This window comes from Euwallacea fornicatus, chromosome 8 (assembly GCF_040115645.1).
Source record: "Euwallacea fornicatus isolate EFF26 chromosome 8, ASM4011564v1, whole genome shotgun sequence".
NCBI lineage: Eukaryota > Metazoa > Arthropoda > Insecta > Coleoptera > Curculionidae > Euwallacea > Euwallacea fornicatus.
The window spans coordinates 1,603,510-1,620,791 of NC_089548.1; the positions used below are offsets into that span (position 1 = coordinate 1,603,510).

A 17,282-nucleotide genomic window follows, 5' to 3' on the forward strand; every position below is an offset into this window, starting at 1 on the left:
TTGTAAAATCGTCATGCAAGAAAAAACCCATTTGCAAGATTCTCCGACCCACAATTTGCCATTTTCTCTACTTGGTCATTTCTGGATTTCGTGTCAAAATTGCCATGGTGAAAGCTCTGCCTGAACTGAGGTTATAAATTAACCGGGACGATATCTTTCTAATCTGTTATTTGTCTGGTCTGCTCTGTCTCTGGGAAATAAATATACCAACCTGTCGTTGAGTTATTAGGGTTAAAATCAAGCACCAGATATCGCGTGCCAAGAACAATTCCAGGCCATGCCTGTGACATTTCCTGGGGGTCCCAAAGTCACGCACGACGGAATCTGTTGAAATATATTTCCGAAAGGCACTTCCTAAGCATTTTTATAAGTTTAAATAAACCTTATCTCATCAGTCTTTAAAAGCTATTAAAGCAGTTCAACCAGAATTTTACGTCAGAGATGTGATTCATCTTGTCTTGTCCAAAAATGCCCTTTTGGAGCTTTTATTTCATGGAAAATGGCAACGACGGTTTCCCGGTTTAATAACCCAAAATGCATTTATCGACAGGAACGTAACATAAAATTGTTATTTGCTTTGGCATCATAAACCCGGGATTACTGTCATCGACAAATCACTTCGAAATTAATAGATTAATTACATCTGACGGATAATTTGCGATTTAGAAATCAAATAATAATGATGGAAGTCCGTTGAACGAACGGGTAGTATTCGGTGCTCATTTAATTGAATTTAGTATAAAACCAATACATTCATTAAGCGTTATGTTTTGTTCAATTTACCAGCAAACAATGCGTTGGCTTCGTATGATGATACCGGGAAGGGTCCCAGCTGGAGGGAAAATTGAAGGTACAATATCATAAAACATACCTACCCACCTATTTTCGGATTGCACTAAAATTTATTGAATAATCCAAGGGCAGCTTTAAGCCGAATAGGGTTGTTAGTTCTCAAAGTTATGATGTTTCAACTGTAACCGAGTGAACTTAAACTCAATTAAGCGTTATTAACAATGTGCAGTTTCACAGCTCCAATGGGTGGAAAATTAATTGTCCAAAGACATGCTATGCTGATTAATGCATCTCGAGCCTCTTGGGCTGCAGCACCAAATCGAATTGTGTATGCACAATATACGAAATGTCCGGCAACCCTGAAATATCTCGAAACATATAAAATTTATTAAAAAACGCCCGGTATAAAAACTAAAGGGCATTAAAAACTCTGCCATTCTGTAGTATTCAAAAAAATACAAGATGCTTTACAAAGTAGCAGTGAATTGAAGTTATGTATGTTTTCTTATGGAATGACAAACTTTTTATGACATTTTCTGATTTTCTCTTGCATCTTGAGCACATTTCGGGTAGCATGTTCCATAACTAATTCTAGCAATTCAGCAACGATTGGAACTATGAAAAAAAGCAAAGAAACTTACTTTTACTTGATTAAGCGCTCAAAATGTGCAAATGCGACAAATCTAATAATCTAGGGGACCACCCTAAGTCATTAATACGGTTAATAACAGCTTGTCTTTTTTTCTGTAATATATCTAGAAATCAGCTTGTTTACTATGCAGCATGACTAAAACGTAGAGGTGAAATTTAATGGCCCCCTAGATTACCGGATTTAATGCCCCTCGACTGTTTTGTATGGGGCCACTTAAGAAGTAAAGTGTCCGCAACGAAACCGGCAGATTTAAATGAGTTAAAAAGAAGAATTACTAATGAATGCCGTCTCACTACTGTTGAAACGTTGGAAAATGTTATTGAGAAATTCTATTACAATTTAGCTCATTGTTAAGCAGTTCAGGGGGCACATTTTCAGCACTTCCTTCAATAGAAATAAGTTCATTTACATAAGAACAATTCCCTTTTCCTTCATTTTTTCTGCAGTTCTGTAATATAATATATCTCTGTATAATACAATACAATATGATAACTTCTGCACCGCTAAAATTAGTCACAGGACATGTTACATGAAGTATGTTCAGAACGCGAGGGTGAAACAGAAAATGTCTTAAAAAGTTTGCGATTCCATAAGAAAAAACCTAATTTCAATTCACTGCTACTTTGTGACACATCTTGTATATTTCTGAATACCGAAGAATGGTAGAATTTTCAACTTCTTTCAATTTTCATGTAAAGAATTTTTTAATAAATTGCATATTTTTCGAGATATTTCAGAGTTGCCGGATTTTTTGTACACAGTGTATATGGAAAGATCTTTTGAAACTCCCTTTCCCATTCAGTCTGGGTAAAAGAGCGTATTGATGGAAGCATAATACTGCGAAAAAATGCCGCATTATTTCCTTTCTACTCAGCCACTCAGCTTCATATCAATTTATTCAAAAAATAAGTAGAGTGTAAGTTGATTGTGAGTATGTCATAACGACCAAAAGATACGGTTATGGAAAACGTTATTGGCCCTTTAAAATTCGCTAAGAAAGCAAAGCAGGGAAAAAATGGTGGGGTTACAAGCAGACATCCTGTCTGCTTCGCATTTTAAAAGCGCTTTACGGGGGCAATAACTGGCATTTGTTTTTTTTTTGTCATTTCCTTCTCATCACAATGAAAGTGTAAATTAAAACACGAAGATATCGACAGTTCTCGGAACGCGACAAGATTATCTCCCTAAGTGAAAAATAACTTCGAAAGCTCTTTCATATGTCATAAAACTTGAACTCTCTGCATCTGACACGACTTTCCAATATATTCAAAGGTTTGGGGTGCAAGCCGTAATTCTAGTTTCCATATGAAACGTGCTTTTAGACCTGGGTGAATAAAGGCAAATTCACGTGCGGGTTACGCAAAACTTTATCATTATTTTGTCATTTTATTGACAATTTCCCGAATTTTTATTAAACCAAACGTGTTTCGCGGTTTGCAGTTCCTCACTCTATTGCGAGTTAGGAAACGATCTAAATAGGTCTAACTACGTAACAGCTCTGCTGTTACCTCTACATGATAGAATTCACTGGAGCCGAGTCGTAAATAAAATTAGACACGCAAGAAACCCAATTTGGGCGAATCACGCAAACCTGTTCCTGACAGAGACAGGCGAAGAGATTCCTCATACATTAAATAGCTCGTTTTATTAAGCCCTCCGGTGTAGCTGACAAAATGCCACGCACTAATTACTCATAAGTGACAACTTTTGCAATTACTACAAAGTGCTTTAATGTTATTGTAAAGGATTGTGCAATAAATTGGTTTAAAGTACGTTAAAAATTAATGATCATGGAAAGTTTGCTAGTTCCAAAAAACCTTTCTGCGCTTCTATGGTGTGATAAGGTGGCGGTGTACGATGGGCCACCAATTTCGAATCTCCTATCGTTTTTACGCGGAGTTTCGTAAACATATAGCGCAACATTAAAGAGTCCGCCGTAAAAGACGAATGTCCAGAAGCGCCCCACTTTCGAAATACCAGCTGTCTAAATAAAAAAAAAGAACAGTTTTTTCCATATTTTTTACACGTCGGAGAAGTCAATTAAAGTAAACTTTTCGCTTTTAGAAATATCAGATTTTGTACAAAATTTCATGTGTCTGCCCAGAATCTGGGCAGTACAGTAACTACTTCGTTACCATGAACATGAGTTTTAGTAAGTGCAAGCAAGACGCACTCAGGCGATTGATAAGAGCAAGGGAGACAGGTTACTGTTGGTGACTCACAAACAGTACGCATTCATCCAAGGACGGATCATGTCACAAAAAGGTTTTCTTTTTCTTGTTTTTGATACGTTCTAAAATGCCATTTCTACTATGGTGTTTGTAAAGATAAGGCTACATCAAAATTTATCATGGAATATGTCTCGAAGAATGCATTCAAATCTGCATCTTCTATTTTGCAAGTGATTCCTTAGCGGGTGTTCATTTAAAGAACGAAGGAAAGAAGGAATTTCCTTTAAAATATCCTGATCTCCCTGCTCCTTCGAAGAGCACGATCAGAAACATAGTGACAAATTTTAAAAATATATGGATGTGTGAATTCTGCTCACTTAGTGAAAATGAATCTACGTAATCTTAATCGAGATAACCTTTATGAGAAGGAAGACTTGGGCATTTGTCCTGCTGTGCACGAAGAACTTCATGGTTCTATTCCAATCATAGCAAGTAGGGTTGGTGTATCTAATTCAAAGGTATGCAATACTCCGAAAAATAGTGAATATAAATCACACAAACTGCATAAGTCACGTGCGGCTTAGGATCCAGATCACGAGTCTCGAATGGTGATGTGGTAAATTTGGATTGAAAAGGCGAACGTCGATGGAAATTTTGTTTACATCACAATTTTCCACAAGGAATCAAGTTTTTCATTGTGGAAAAATTCAACCATCTGTCGTTCGAGTCTGGGCTCAAAAACATCCTCAGAAGGCTTACGACAGAGGCCTCAACAACTTAACGTTTGGCCTGGGATTTTGGACAATTATATTATTTAACCTTTCTTTATTGATGAAAATTTGAATGTTCGAAAATGCCTAGAACTTTCTGAACATCAAATTATTCCAGCTATTACTGAGCTTCCTAATATTCAAATCAATAATGTTTCGGTTCAACGAGACGGTTGTCCCGCCCACAACAGCCAACCAGTGCGGCAATTCTTGAACCAAAATGTCTCTTATCGTCTAATTAATGGATTTGGAAATACTAAGTGCGCCGCTAGATCATCCGATTTAACTCCAAATGGGCCCTTCTTCTGGAATTACCTTAAATCAAAAATTTTCCCATATGAGAACGATCGGCCGCTTAATGTAGCAGAATTCAGACAGAAAATTCTTTATGCCTGTCAATCGGTTACGCCCGACATGGCATTCTGGATATTCTACGATCGTCTCAGCAAAAAACATTGATCGGTTTCAGCACATTCCATCATTTTTTTTTAGAAAAGATTAATTTTCTTGTAGCTGCGGTTTTTATTTGAAAAATTTAAATTTATTATGAAACGAAATGTATATGCGTAATTGACGTCCTTCAAAATCACCTAGAACCACCTCCATCCTCGGATTAAGACGTACTGCGTGCAAGTCAACGAGAATAGCCGATGTGTGACAATCGAAGGGGAAACGGTAGACTATCTCCCTCGCACTTACCAATCACCCAATTGCATTTTGCTCGCACTCATTAAAACTCCATGCGCATGACAGCGAAAAAGTAGCTGGCAAATTTTTTCGAAAACACTATGGGTCACTTTTTAACAGCGTTTCGAGAATAAAGCGGTTGCAGGTATCTTCTCATAGGAGGTTTGTCCTTATTTTGACCGAAGGGATGCCCACTTTATGTTGCGTCCCGTGTTAAAGAAACACTTTGTAGGTTCACAAGCTCTTTTATAAAAGATAAAATGAAGCATTATGCTTTATTTCTGCATAATTGGACGCGTACACTTGTAATCCATTTTTTTGAATTCATGGATATAATTTCAAGATCAAGCCATGGTAGCTCAGTTCATTTGACGGCCTCCTCCGATCGAAACGAAATCAAATAGGGTTCTTACATGGCTTTGGCAGTATTATCTAAAATACACTGTTAATCCATGGAATACACACACTCGATTACAACACAGCACGTGTTTAAACTAAAGCAAAGCCCCTAAACACGATCGTTATAGCATTTCCAATCTATCGAGGTACATAGTTACATATTAAACACTCTTAACACAATCAAGCCTAATCCAATCTTCCGCCCTAATAACAATGATCACCATTCCCAATTTCTGGCACTTGATTGCATCCTGCAGGCCGATTGCGTAGGTCAGGAGAGCAACGCAAGCGTCGCTTCTTGGACGCCTTTGCCGTCGCCGTCGAGGTGCGTCCCTACTCAGTCGACATGTTCTGTTCGGTTTGGAATAGTGGCGTCGCGACGCTCTCTACGGCGACGCTTGCGACGCCGACACGCGGTCTCGTGTTCCCGGAATTCCTGATTTTAGTGCTTGCACTGAGATTCTGCGAAGCTGGATACGAGAGCATCATCGGAGCAGGTGCGCTTCAGCTAAAATTATCATGACTTTTTAAATTTCTATTTGTTTTATGTTGTATGAACATCCCGCTGTTGACTTTCTTGGCGAAATAGGGGCGGAATCTGTCATGTGAACGTGTTCGGGGAACGGATAATTAGAAATATTATGCAAAATTTAAGGGTCGCATGCAATTTGTTGCTCACTTTACAACATAATGAGAACACGAGACTAATTTTGCTGCAGCACGCTCTTGTATTTCCCACAGTAATTTTGACATTAACGTTATTATGAGGCGCGAAGATGTTTGCCGTTGGCAACTTTCCTAGTTTTAGGTAAGAAAGAGGAAAATGTTTTAAGTTTAGAGCCAACTTTGAATATGAATATAAATGAATGTGTTCTTGTATGTGGAGTTTAACAATTTTGAGGTGTTTTGGAATATGGAATAAATTTCTCTCTTTTATGAGTTTCGTTGGAGAGAGCAAGCTTCTCACCATACCTCACACCTTCTCACGAGTGATAGAAACTTGGGGGCAAACACAACGGAACACACATAAATTTTAATTTCAATAGCATGTTTAACGGCATCAGGTTTCTAGAACTTGAAGAATCCATAGGTTTCGAATAGTTACCTTGAGGTGTAATTAAATTTATTCCCTGAATGAACCTTAACTTAAGCGATTGAAAATCGAACGAATAAAGTTTTGCAGGAAAAGCGGAAAGCTCTGCCCCAAGTGTCAGTGTCTCTAAATTTTCCGGCCTTCTGGTTTCGTTCCGTTCCCCGACAAACGGTCCGTATGTCCATTAAAACTTTAAGTAAACAAAACTAAACCGTTTCTGTGTTAAATGATGTTCGCATCAGCTATGCCGAATATTTAGAAACTTCCGGACAGCTGGCGCTTTTTGTTCGCCAAGTTTGGACGTCTATGTAGTTCGAAAAAATGGACAATTTTGGAGAAAAATTCCAATTACCTATATTTAATAAAGTCATCAGTCCGCCACAATCAAGAAATCAGACCATAAGTTCTCAATTTCAGTTCAAGCGAAGAGATTAAATGCGGACCCTTGAAGCAATGCCTGGACTGCGAATCTTGACATTACTCTTATGGGAAGGGCCCTGAGAAGGGAAACAGCGTTCAATTGATTTCGAATAAACCGTATGCTTGACCTACTCTCTCTGCTTCGCTCACGAAATTATGCGAGAAAATTTGTCTATAATGCTATCAATCATTGAAACGCTCCTATGAGAGGGACATAAAAGGTGAAGTTTCTGCTTTCTCTGGATTATTCTTCTTAGAGCCTCTCGCTTGTTACTAAATGGAGAATATTCACCAGGGGCGTTACTCTCCAAATTTACTAAAATCAACATTTCCAGATGAAAAAGTTCAGGCACAGTATTTCATAAATTCAAAAAGTTTAGCAAATTTCACAATTCAGAAAGTTTTTGACGACTATTGGAATGACAATATGCCCGGGGAACTAAAATACAAATGGTCACATTTTTTTTTGTTGCCAAGATACAGAGTGTCGTGTCAAAATCAATCAAATTTAGTATTCAAGCGTGAAAATGAAGAGAGAAGTAATTCAAGGGTAAACATAAAGTATCTCTATGAAAGGGAAACGACAAGTGAAAGTCCTTTTCTCTCTTGATAATTCTCCTATGAAACTGCGGCATTTCATAAAATCGGCAACCACCATTATGGACAAAAGGATCAATAAAATTAGTTTCAAAATATTATTGAATGTATGAAGATGCTCCCAGAAGTACCCGACTCCTCATGCAGATGGCCATTTTTTGGTAAAAAATGTGTTTATATTACAAAGACTAACCTAAACTAATCTTAAAAAGCTTATGTCTAAAGTTTGAGAATGCTACGTTGATTTGTGGTTGTTATGAACGCGTTCTTAGTGAAGGTTTTCAGAAATTTGGTGAACTAACAAAGCATTGATGATCGACACGTGATTCAATACCTCCATTGAAAAGGTCTTAGTCCAACCAACATCCAAGCGATGTTAGATTCTACTCTGAGGGAATTTGATCATTCGTTAACAACTGTAAAATATTAGATGGCAAAGTTTAAACATGCTAGTACCAGCTGCCAAGGCGAACATTGCACCGGTCGACCCAACGACACACCAGATCTAACCACCCCAGAAATTGCGATGAAAATCCAAAAAGCTGTTCTGGAAAATAAGCATCTCAAAAAGTACTGCACATCGCTTTTTGATGGAAGAATTGAATATGAGAAAGCTGTGTGCCAGATGAGTTGCGCGATTACTCTCAATTGAAAGAAAACAGCGCCGTGAGGATGTTTCAAGAGAGTATTTGACAAAGTTTCGCTATAGTTAAGCTGAGTTTTTGCGTAGATTTATAACGTATACATTCATAACATTCATGGATGAAATATGGATCCACCATTTCATACCTGAGACGAAAGAACAGTTAAAACAATAGACTCAAAAGGGAAAATTGACTCCAAAAAAGGCGAAAACTGTTGCTTTTCAAAGAAAGCTGATGACGTCAGTTTTTTAGAATGTACGTGAAATCGTTTTTAATTAATTATCTCCTTAAAGAAAAACCAATAAACGGATAATATTATACTAATTTACTGCAGTGCCTGAGGGGCGAAATTAGGAAAAAGTGATCATATTTAATGAAAAAAAAGTTTTGTTTCATCAAGACAATACACCAATTCACACTTTCGTCATCACGATGGCCAAAATCAATCATCTTGGTTTTGAATTTTGTTTTTATCCTCCGTATTCACCAGATTTAGTTCACTCAGATTATTTTTTATGTCCAAATTTCAAAAAAATGATTCGGTGGAAAAATATTTGCCAATAATGACGAGATGAAGTTCGACGTTGATGTCTATTTTGAAACATTCAAAGTTTCTTTCTAAAAACAGGGTATATAAGAGATAGGACATCGCGGGGAAGTATATCAATATCAAAAGAAAGTATATTGGGAAATAATGTAAAATTTTCAATTCTTTTTTTTTTAGTATTAGATCAGGTACTTTTGGGACCATCCACGTATAAATCCTGTGGATTGAGTTCCACCAGCCTTCCCGAGACATATGACCCAAATTGCTGATTTTATTTTCACATTTCCTGCAATCACCTCTCACTACGGCCCACTAAAAAAAGTGGTAAAATACATCACATTGAAACCGTATGTTAAAAAATACTCTTTTTGAGTTAGCCTATCGCAACTGTGTCCATGACCACATCGAACTGACTCGATCACCCTGTATATTTAAATTGACTGCAACCAGTTTTTATCAGAAAAAATTGCTACCGGGACTCAATATCTCCGAAAGGAAATCTCAAAAGAATATGTCATTGATTTGGCCAACTTCCCAAGCCATCGACCACATCTCGACTCGCCTGAGGGTGAAACCCTCCCCAATGCAAAAGGAAAATAATCATTTCGAAACCGAATAGAACTGTGTGACATCGATATTGTCCGATTTCTTTCACATACTTGATTGGTATGTTCGACAGGGCGTTCGTAATGGCAACCGAGATTAACGACGAATTCCTCCGAGATTTCCAAGGGGTTCGAGTGACAGGAATTTCCTGTAAAAGTCGTTTTTGTCACTTTTACGTCCTCAGTTGATTACATGCATAACGAAACCGACTTTTTATTATTCCTCAAAGAGGACTTAAAGTGAATACAAGAGATTTACACGTCAATGCGAATTTTCAGCTCCGCCGATCGTCCGTTAAATCAAAGGTTTAGCTAACTTCCGGTGCTCTCGTTGTCCACGTAGCAGGAATATTGCGGCATTGGGTCTATAAAAGTATAATACGAGGACGAAATAAACTGAAATAGCCATTTTATGTGCGGTGCAACCAGTTCGAAATATGCTTTCATGAATATAAAGCAAATTTTATTTAAATTGTGGAATTACCGAGCTCGCTTTATTGCATCCAAGCTTTTGCACATAGACCATAAATCAGTCGTTGTGATTATTGGGAAGTTTTGAATTGTCCGATAGTTTGAGTTGTCCCGAGATACGTGACTGGTGCCCCAAACATAGAGGAAATCTATCTCATATTTCAGCTCCGGAGTCTCTGAGAAATTTGATTTTAATACCCACTCTTCGAATAGAGCCTATTCATTCCATCATCAATATTTACGGTGAACTATTGTTGGAAGGGCCCTAACGTTATTTGCTTCTGCCGAGTCAGCTCCATGAAAGCAGAATTCTAAAGCGAGAGGGTAAGTGGATCATTTTTATGGGCCTTCCCTAAAATATGTGCCCAATGAATACCAAATACAATAGAGCACCCAGCTTGCGCCATATTTTTCAAATATTCAAGCTTCATCAGGCCAGATTTATATTCAACACTCTTTTGAACTTGACATCAGTTACCTGATGATAAAAGGGCGAAGTAAATTTGTCGATATAATATGTGAAATATGTTTTATTTACCAACACGTGTGCTAAGTCCGAGAAGTAAATTTGTGCCGTTACGGCACATATTTGCAATGCTTGGTGAGAAATATTTACTGGGCATAAAGGTATGTGGCGAGTGGGTGAATTATCCGTAACTTCACCAGTGTGTCCTAACCCGAGGGTCCATATCTATGGTACGTACAATCGAATCACAAGGCATTTCGAGTGACAAGAATTCAAAATTTCTTGCCCATAAATAATCCTAACATAGCCCAAGACTTTCTAAGAGAATATAAATTGCTTCAAAAATCCAATGTCTCCCAAAACCAGCGTTTCTAGACGAAACTTCGATTTCCAGCAAAGGATCATTCAGGCACGGTTGGGAAGACGGAGCATTAAACATAAAAGAGGTCTTTATTTCAAATGCCAGTGTGATCTTCAAATCAGGGTCGAAAAGTGAGGATTATCACGATTCCATGAATTCAGATACTTTTTAAAGATGATTGGAACGAGAATTTCTTCCACAATATGGTAAAGCCCTCTATAATAATCTTGTTCGATGTCTCTCACAGTTCTCGATTAATCGAAATATTACCAAATTTATCAAAACGCCATTATATCCAAAACTGGTCCAGAATTTCAGAACGCCACTTAATTATCTCAAGTAGAAAGAAATGCTTTTTGGAGAGTTTTCGATGAACGACGAATTATGGAAAATATTGAAGTATTCTACAAGTGTCTCGTACAATACGGAGTGTCTCAAAAGTCACTCTGTAGTTCTTGGAACCTGACCCAGGGTGCCAAACCAAAACCGCAAAAATCAAGAGAGGAGTAACTAAAGAGTGAACACACATGCAAGACTTGATAAATAGTGAAAAATAAAAAAAAGCATGAGACAAAAACGATCCAAGTTAAACCATAAATCCAAATATCGAGAAATAAATGATGAATGATGAGCTCCAAAGGAACCTGGCGTGGTGAATTACAAGCCGTAAAATCTCTCCATTTGTGCGGGTAATAAAGAACCAGCAACCCAAATTTGGGTCAGATATTCCAGAAACTCGGATCTATGAGCAAAAGTTCAGTAAAAATGCGACTTTTTAGCACCCTGTACCACGCTAACGAAGAGAAATTTTAATTTTTCCGGAAAATTCCATTTGTTTTAACGCCCTACATCACTCTCCGGACTATTTTCTTCTTTCATTTGACCACTATAAAGTGGAGTAACTTGAAATCTGAAAATGAACGTTTATTCAATTAATCAAGTTTGTACGAACTTAATAGAAAAGCACTGAAGTTAATATCTCATCGTTCTAGATAAATGCAGGGTGTTATTGAATAAATGTCTAATATTACACAGGGTGATTTTTCAAGTAATTTTAAGATGGAAAGTTCTCATGGACATGTGCCCTAGCTCGTTTAGATTTCAAGATGCAGAGCATCAAAGTTTCAGCTAATTTTACGAAATTTGGAATGAGAAATTCAAATTTATCAACAATTTAGTTGTATCTTTTAGAAGGCGCCATTAGTGACGATTAGGACACTTTTAAAAATCTGCAATTTTTTGTATCATACTATATGTCACGTTCGAGTAGAAAAATCCTTTACTTTTCTTATTTTTTTAAAAAAAGTACACCTTTCTGTCGTCGCTAGACAATTTGCAAAAGCAACAGTTTGCGAAAAAAATGTATCTGAAGCTGATGATGCATGCTAATTATTCAAAAGCGATAAAATATCCTTCTATCTTACGTTTTACCCACAGAAACACGGAAAGATTTCAAAAATTAAATACTATTACTTTTTAGTCAAAATAATATGAATTTTTTTTTAATGAAAATAATAATTATTTTTTTTATAATATTCTGAAATAAGGCTAGATAAATAATAAAAATTACAATAAATGTTGGAAATGTCCCCCTCCTTGCGCTATACATGCATTAAATCTCCTTCTCACTGAATTACGAACTCTCTGAAAAATTCGAGGAGTACTTCGAATCGTTCAACATGATTCCATTATCCTATTTCGGAGATCTTGTTCATTTTGAATGGGTAAGTGGTACACTAAAGTGTTTAGATGTCTCCAAAAGAAAAATCCAAACTGTAAAAAGATGGTGATTTGGACGACCATGGTTAGGGTCCTTTCCGTTCGATCCATTGATTGTTGAAATTCTTAATTAAAAATCAGACATTTACAGTGAATTGTCCTTAAAAATTTGATTTTTCGAGTGCATTCGGAATTTCTTCCAACCACAAATGTCTGCTGCGGAAGTTACGTATTGCATTGCGTCAAAAATTTGCTTCATTGGTAAATAGGATTGTAGTGTCAAATAAAGGATCTTTGTGTGAAGTTTTTGCCAAAACCACACAAAAAGTTAATACGCAGGTGGATATGAAATTTCGTAAAATTAATCTGAACAGATCGAAAGATATCAAAGAATATGTGATTTACTTTTTCAACTTTGACGACCCGTATCTTGAAAACTAAGCGAGGCAAAACATGTTTAGAAGAACGGTCCGTTTTAAAATTACTTGAAAAATCACTATGTGGAATATCGGACATTTATTCAACAACACCCTGCATATGAACAGGTTAATCTGAATGATTGCAACGAAACCTGATTATTTTTTGATTCGAAATATATACCATAAATTAAAAGCACTAAACTACAGCCTAAAAGTCTCAAAACTAGTCCATGAAATTCCGAACATTTTGAGATATAATAATGCCACAAGTTGAAAAATCGACGGGGCATGAGCAGAAATCTGATTGAAATTCAACACCAGGAATTGAATAGGTAATTATATATTTTTCGACAGTCGTGTTATGTATGGAAATTTACATTTATTTTTCACAGGCTTATGGGAGCCTTGATGGTTATTGGCAAATTTTTGATGATTTTGTACCCCACTGGCCCATCTGAATTGCAAAAAGAATATTTTTCGATCAAATTTTTTCGCATTATTATTACGCTAAAACAGGACCAAAACGAATCTCGTTTCGATACTTCTCTTGAAGTTTGTCTTTATTTTATTTTCATGAATATCTTCCTTTAAAATTGTAGAAACAGAAGATACCGAACTCGTGGAATTCGTTACTTTTATAATATTAAGAATTTGCTATTTGGACAATGCAATACTGGTTTCTCATTGTTGCGCTGACCCAATCAATGGCGAAGCACAGCGACAGTTTGCACTAGTGCAATAATCACAGCATTTTTCTTAGTCGCGCTGGCAAAATTGCAATAAAATGAAATATTTCACTCTTTCGACCGTGTCCTTGAATGCATAAAATTCTTTTGTAAAGTACAATTCATGCAACAAAAATGAATCTATGATCTCTGACGATTTTACGCGCATACAAGGTAAACTGAATAAAGCACTCGTGTAGTGCGTGCTTTTTTCAATTTAATGTGCATTGGTGCAAACTTTCCAAAAATGATCGATTATCTTCGTCGAGCTTATTGTGTTACCCCTGATAATTCTATTGATAATATTGTTATTGAAGGAAACCTGCGAACAAAATATTAATTTTCTCATATTCGCACCTCGTCGCTCCGCTCCTCTTTTGAAACTTGGTACCTTAACCTGCTATTAAACAAAATATACTGTTATATCCATTCTGATTCATTCACCTAATTCTCTGCACTTAGGAATAATCTCCGAATGCAATAAAAAGGAAATAGGCGTCGGAACGATCCGCAAAACTTCCTGGCTCCCCCCAAAAAAGTAAATATGCCATCTTAAGACCTTTTTAGTACCTTTTTATTTATAGAGCTTTAAGCAGAGAAAAATAAGCTTAAAAAAGGAACGTGCGTAAATGAAAATGACGCGGGGAGCAAATTAACTCATTTATATTCGGTATATAAAGGAGCCGTAATTAGTTGCTTTTCCACCTAGGTCGTTTTGCCCTGAACTGTACGATCTCACCGCAAAATGTGAGTGTTGTTAATAAGAGTTTAAAACTACGAGTTTAATCTACGCATGCAAAATGATTACGTTTCTGATATATTATAGTGCGCTGACTAGAATAAAATTAAAGGGAGCTTGAAAGCTCTGTTTTAGAATGCAAATTCTGTATATTTACGCAAGGTTTTACATAGAGAACTACTTATTTGTGGTTCTTTGGCTCCATACGAGCAACTCTGTGGGAAAACAAAGCCAATTTTCACAACCTATTTGCATTCTGTTTGTCCTACGGATGTTAACAAACACACAAACAGGCAAAAAATCGAATAGATGACAGTGGATGTTGATTCCATATTAGCTTTATGTTTTTACAACTCTCTGTCCGGAAAATTGCATAACCGATATACGAATATAAAACGGATCATTTTTTTATACCCGGAAAACTAAAAGCACGTTCAGAAAAGGCATTAAATTTTATAGAAACCGGCTTTCGTGGAAGATTACAGTTTAAACTCTTTGTTTTTGTTTGTGTGGTTTGGTAATTGGATATGCGTCGAATTTTGAACATTTGCAGTTCTCCAGATAATTGGTTTAGGAACTTTTCCCTGAAACTGTCTTACAGACGAGGCTAGGGAAATAAATTCCTACAGGGAATTGAGAGTTTTGAATGCCAGTTCCAAAACGGGACGTTTAATACTTGCCATCGTTCGATTTCAGAACTGTGTGAACGAAATTCTCAAGCTAGTTGAAAGTGGAAAAAATTATGATCTTTTCAGTTGGAAATTGGTTCTTGGCTCGTGATCTATTGTGTAATGCGAAAACAAAATTCCACCGAACTTTTCTATATGCTTATTCAGACTTTTGGAGGTCGAATGGTGCCTGCATCGGCACACCACATGAAGAGCATTAATCAGTAACGCCAAGCGCAGAAAAATAAAATTACAAATGAAAATGAACTAAAACTAATTATGTCAAACCGCTAAAAAACCTTTCTTTTTTTGCTTTTTTAGGTACTTCCTTAATGTTCCCTCGTTTTTATTATTTTTTTAACACACAACTGGCCTAGTGAAAGCCACGAGACAACATGCCATCCGTATGTGTGAACTGGTTGGGGAATACTTTTAATGTAAACTATTGCAGACTTTGTGATGTGAATTACACGCTTGGCCCACCATCATAAGAATCTCAGGAAATTACGAAAAAGTCCTGGCAGGCCGCAGCATGCACTTTGGGAGATTAATTGAGAAAGGATGGAGAAACGTGCAGAAACGCGTTTTTTTTTTTCGTAAAATCTTGACAAGTTCATTATCGATGATGTTTTAACTGATAGAAAATTAAATTTTTATTGTTGTAAAATGCTGAAATTTCAATTTACGCTTGAGGTGCGATCCTTAAAATTAACTTTGTGTAATTATGATTTAATGAAGGTAAATTTGAAATGAAAGAAATTTAATTTGCATTTGATGGAGTACATACGGAAAATCGGCGATACTGACAGCAACGGTTCAAACAGAATTTACTCCTGTAAACTGTAATATATTTTCAGCATGTGTCCAGTTATTTTCCTATTTTGCTCTTCATTTCTTTAATTTGGTTCATTTAAAATTTAACTGAAACTGAATTTTATTATAGATATCAAACCTTGCTCGTAAATTGACGTGTCAGTATTTTATAGCAGTAATAACCCTCTATCGGTTTCACGCGACATGCTACCTAAATAAATATATCGACGATAATCAACATGCCATGACTTTTACTCTATCATTTCTCAATTATCTATTTTATATCTATATCGATTCTCTATCATTTCTGAATTAATTCCACAAAGTGCATGTTGAGGCCTGCCACAGCGTCCTGGTGATTTTGGGCAAATTATTGTGCTGATGGGCTAAGCATGCGCACATCGCAAAGGCTTTAAAAATTTTAATTTCAAGTATTCTCGATTCGGTGACACCCAAATAGCTTCCGCAAAACAGAATCGAAACTAGGAATTGGTAAAAAAAAGGGGAAGCCAACATTTTTTGTGCTGTAAATCATGAGAGTGTTTTATTTATTATTTTTTATTTATTTTTTAAATGTTTTTATTATAAAATTTTTTCTTGCGATTGTAATCACTGATTAGTTCTCCTAACATTGTAATGTATTAATAAACTCCAAAAGAATTTAAATGGTCTAGAAATATGCAAAAGATTTGAGGAACTTTATTTCCTCATTACGCAAAGGTCCAGAACCCATCAACCAATTCCCGTAATAACATGAGGGTTTTAGGGCCAACATTCCGAATACAGGTACCTCTAATATACTTTTTTGCTCTCTGAGGGCGAGCCGTTGGTTTGTAAAGATCTCAATTCCATTACTGAAAATAAACATTCGCGATTTGAAAGCCGCTGGAATCATTAAATTGGAAAATCCCTTTCGACGAGAAAAAGTAAGATAGAAAAGATTGTCCAATTACATGTTCATAAATTCAGGTTAATCCGGCTTTGCTCGGATGCTGTCGCAAAGTTTCCTTGTTTAGAAATGTCGAACTTACTGCAGGAGAATACTCGTTTTTAAGTAAAGAAAAGGCTTATCGAAGCAAGAAGTTAAAAAAACTTTTAAAGCCAACGAGAATATTAATTATTTGGTCAATAAATTAGCAAGCCTATCGGAAAAAAATCTGGATTTTTAACCAGAAATTAAATAGAAAGAGAAAGAAAAAAACATGGAAGATTGTAAGGACAATTGCAAGTACGGGTCTTTGGTGGAGATACTGGCTCTTCCTAATGGAAATTGGTTGATTCGAAATGTTGATATTGAGTTATATTTTTTGGAAAGAGTTGTGGCACGTGAGGGGAGAAAATTACATGAGCGCTTCACCTCCAAAATGAATCGCAACTCTTATTTCTGCAACTTATGGGCCTATATTACACTTAAAACATTCAAACTCCAGTTGTTCCTTTGGAAATCCACAACTCTACCATGAAAAGAGGTTTTTTCTGCTTTTGAAAATTTCGCTAAAATTTCTGAAGTATTAACTACTTTGA

General features: G+C 36.4%; 1 protein-coding gene across 2 annotated transcripts in view; it reads left to right on the forward strand.

Moving 5' to 3' along the window:
* The first annotated feature begins 5,816 nt into the window (after nucleotides 1-5,816).
* LOC136340501 (lachesin-like) overlaps nucleotides 5,817-17,282 on the forward strand; it is a 60,050-nt gene continuing 48,584 nt past the window's right edge. For both annotated transcript variants that reach the window (XM_066284650.1, XM_066284649.1), the window contains exon 1: nucleotides 5,817-5,968. In XM_066284650.1, coding sequence (XP_066140747.1) covers nucleotides 5,818-5,968 — 151 coding nt within the window. In that variant the 5' untranslated portion in view covers nucleotide 5,817. The remainder of the gene's footprint in view (nucleotides 5,969-17,282) is intronic.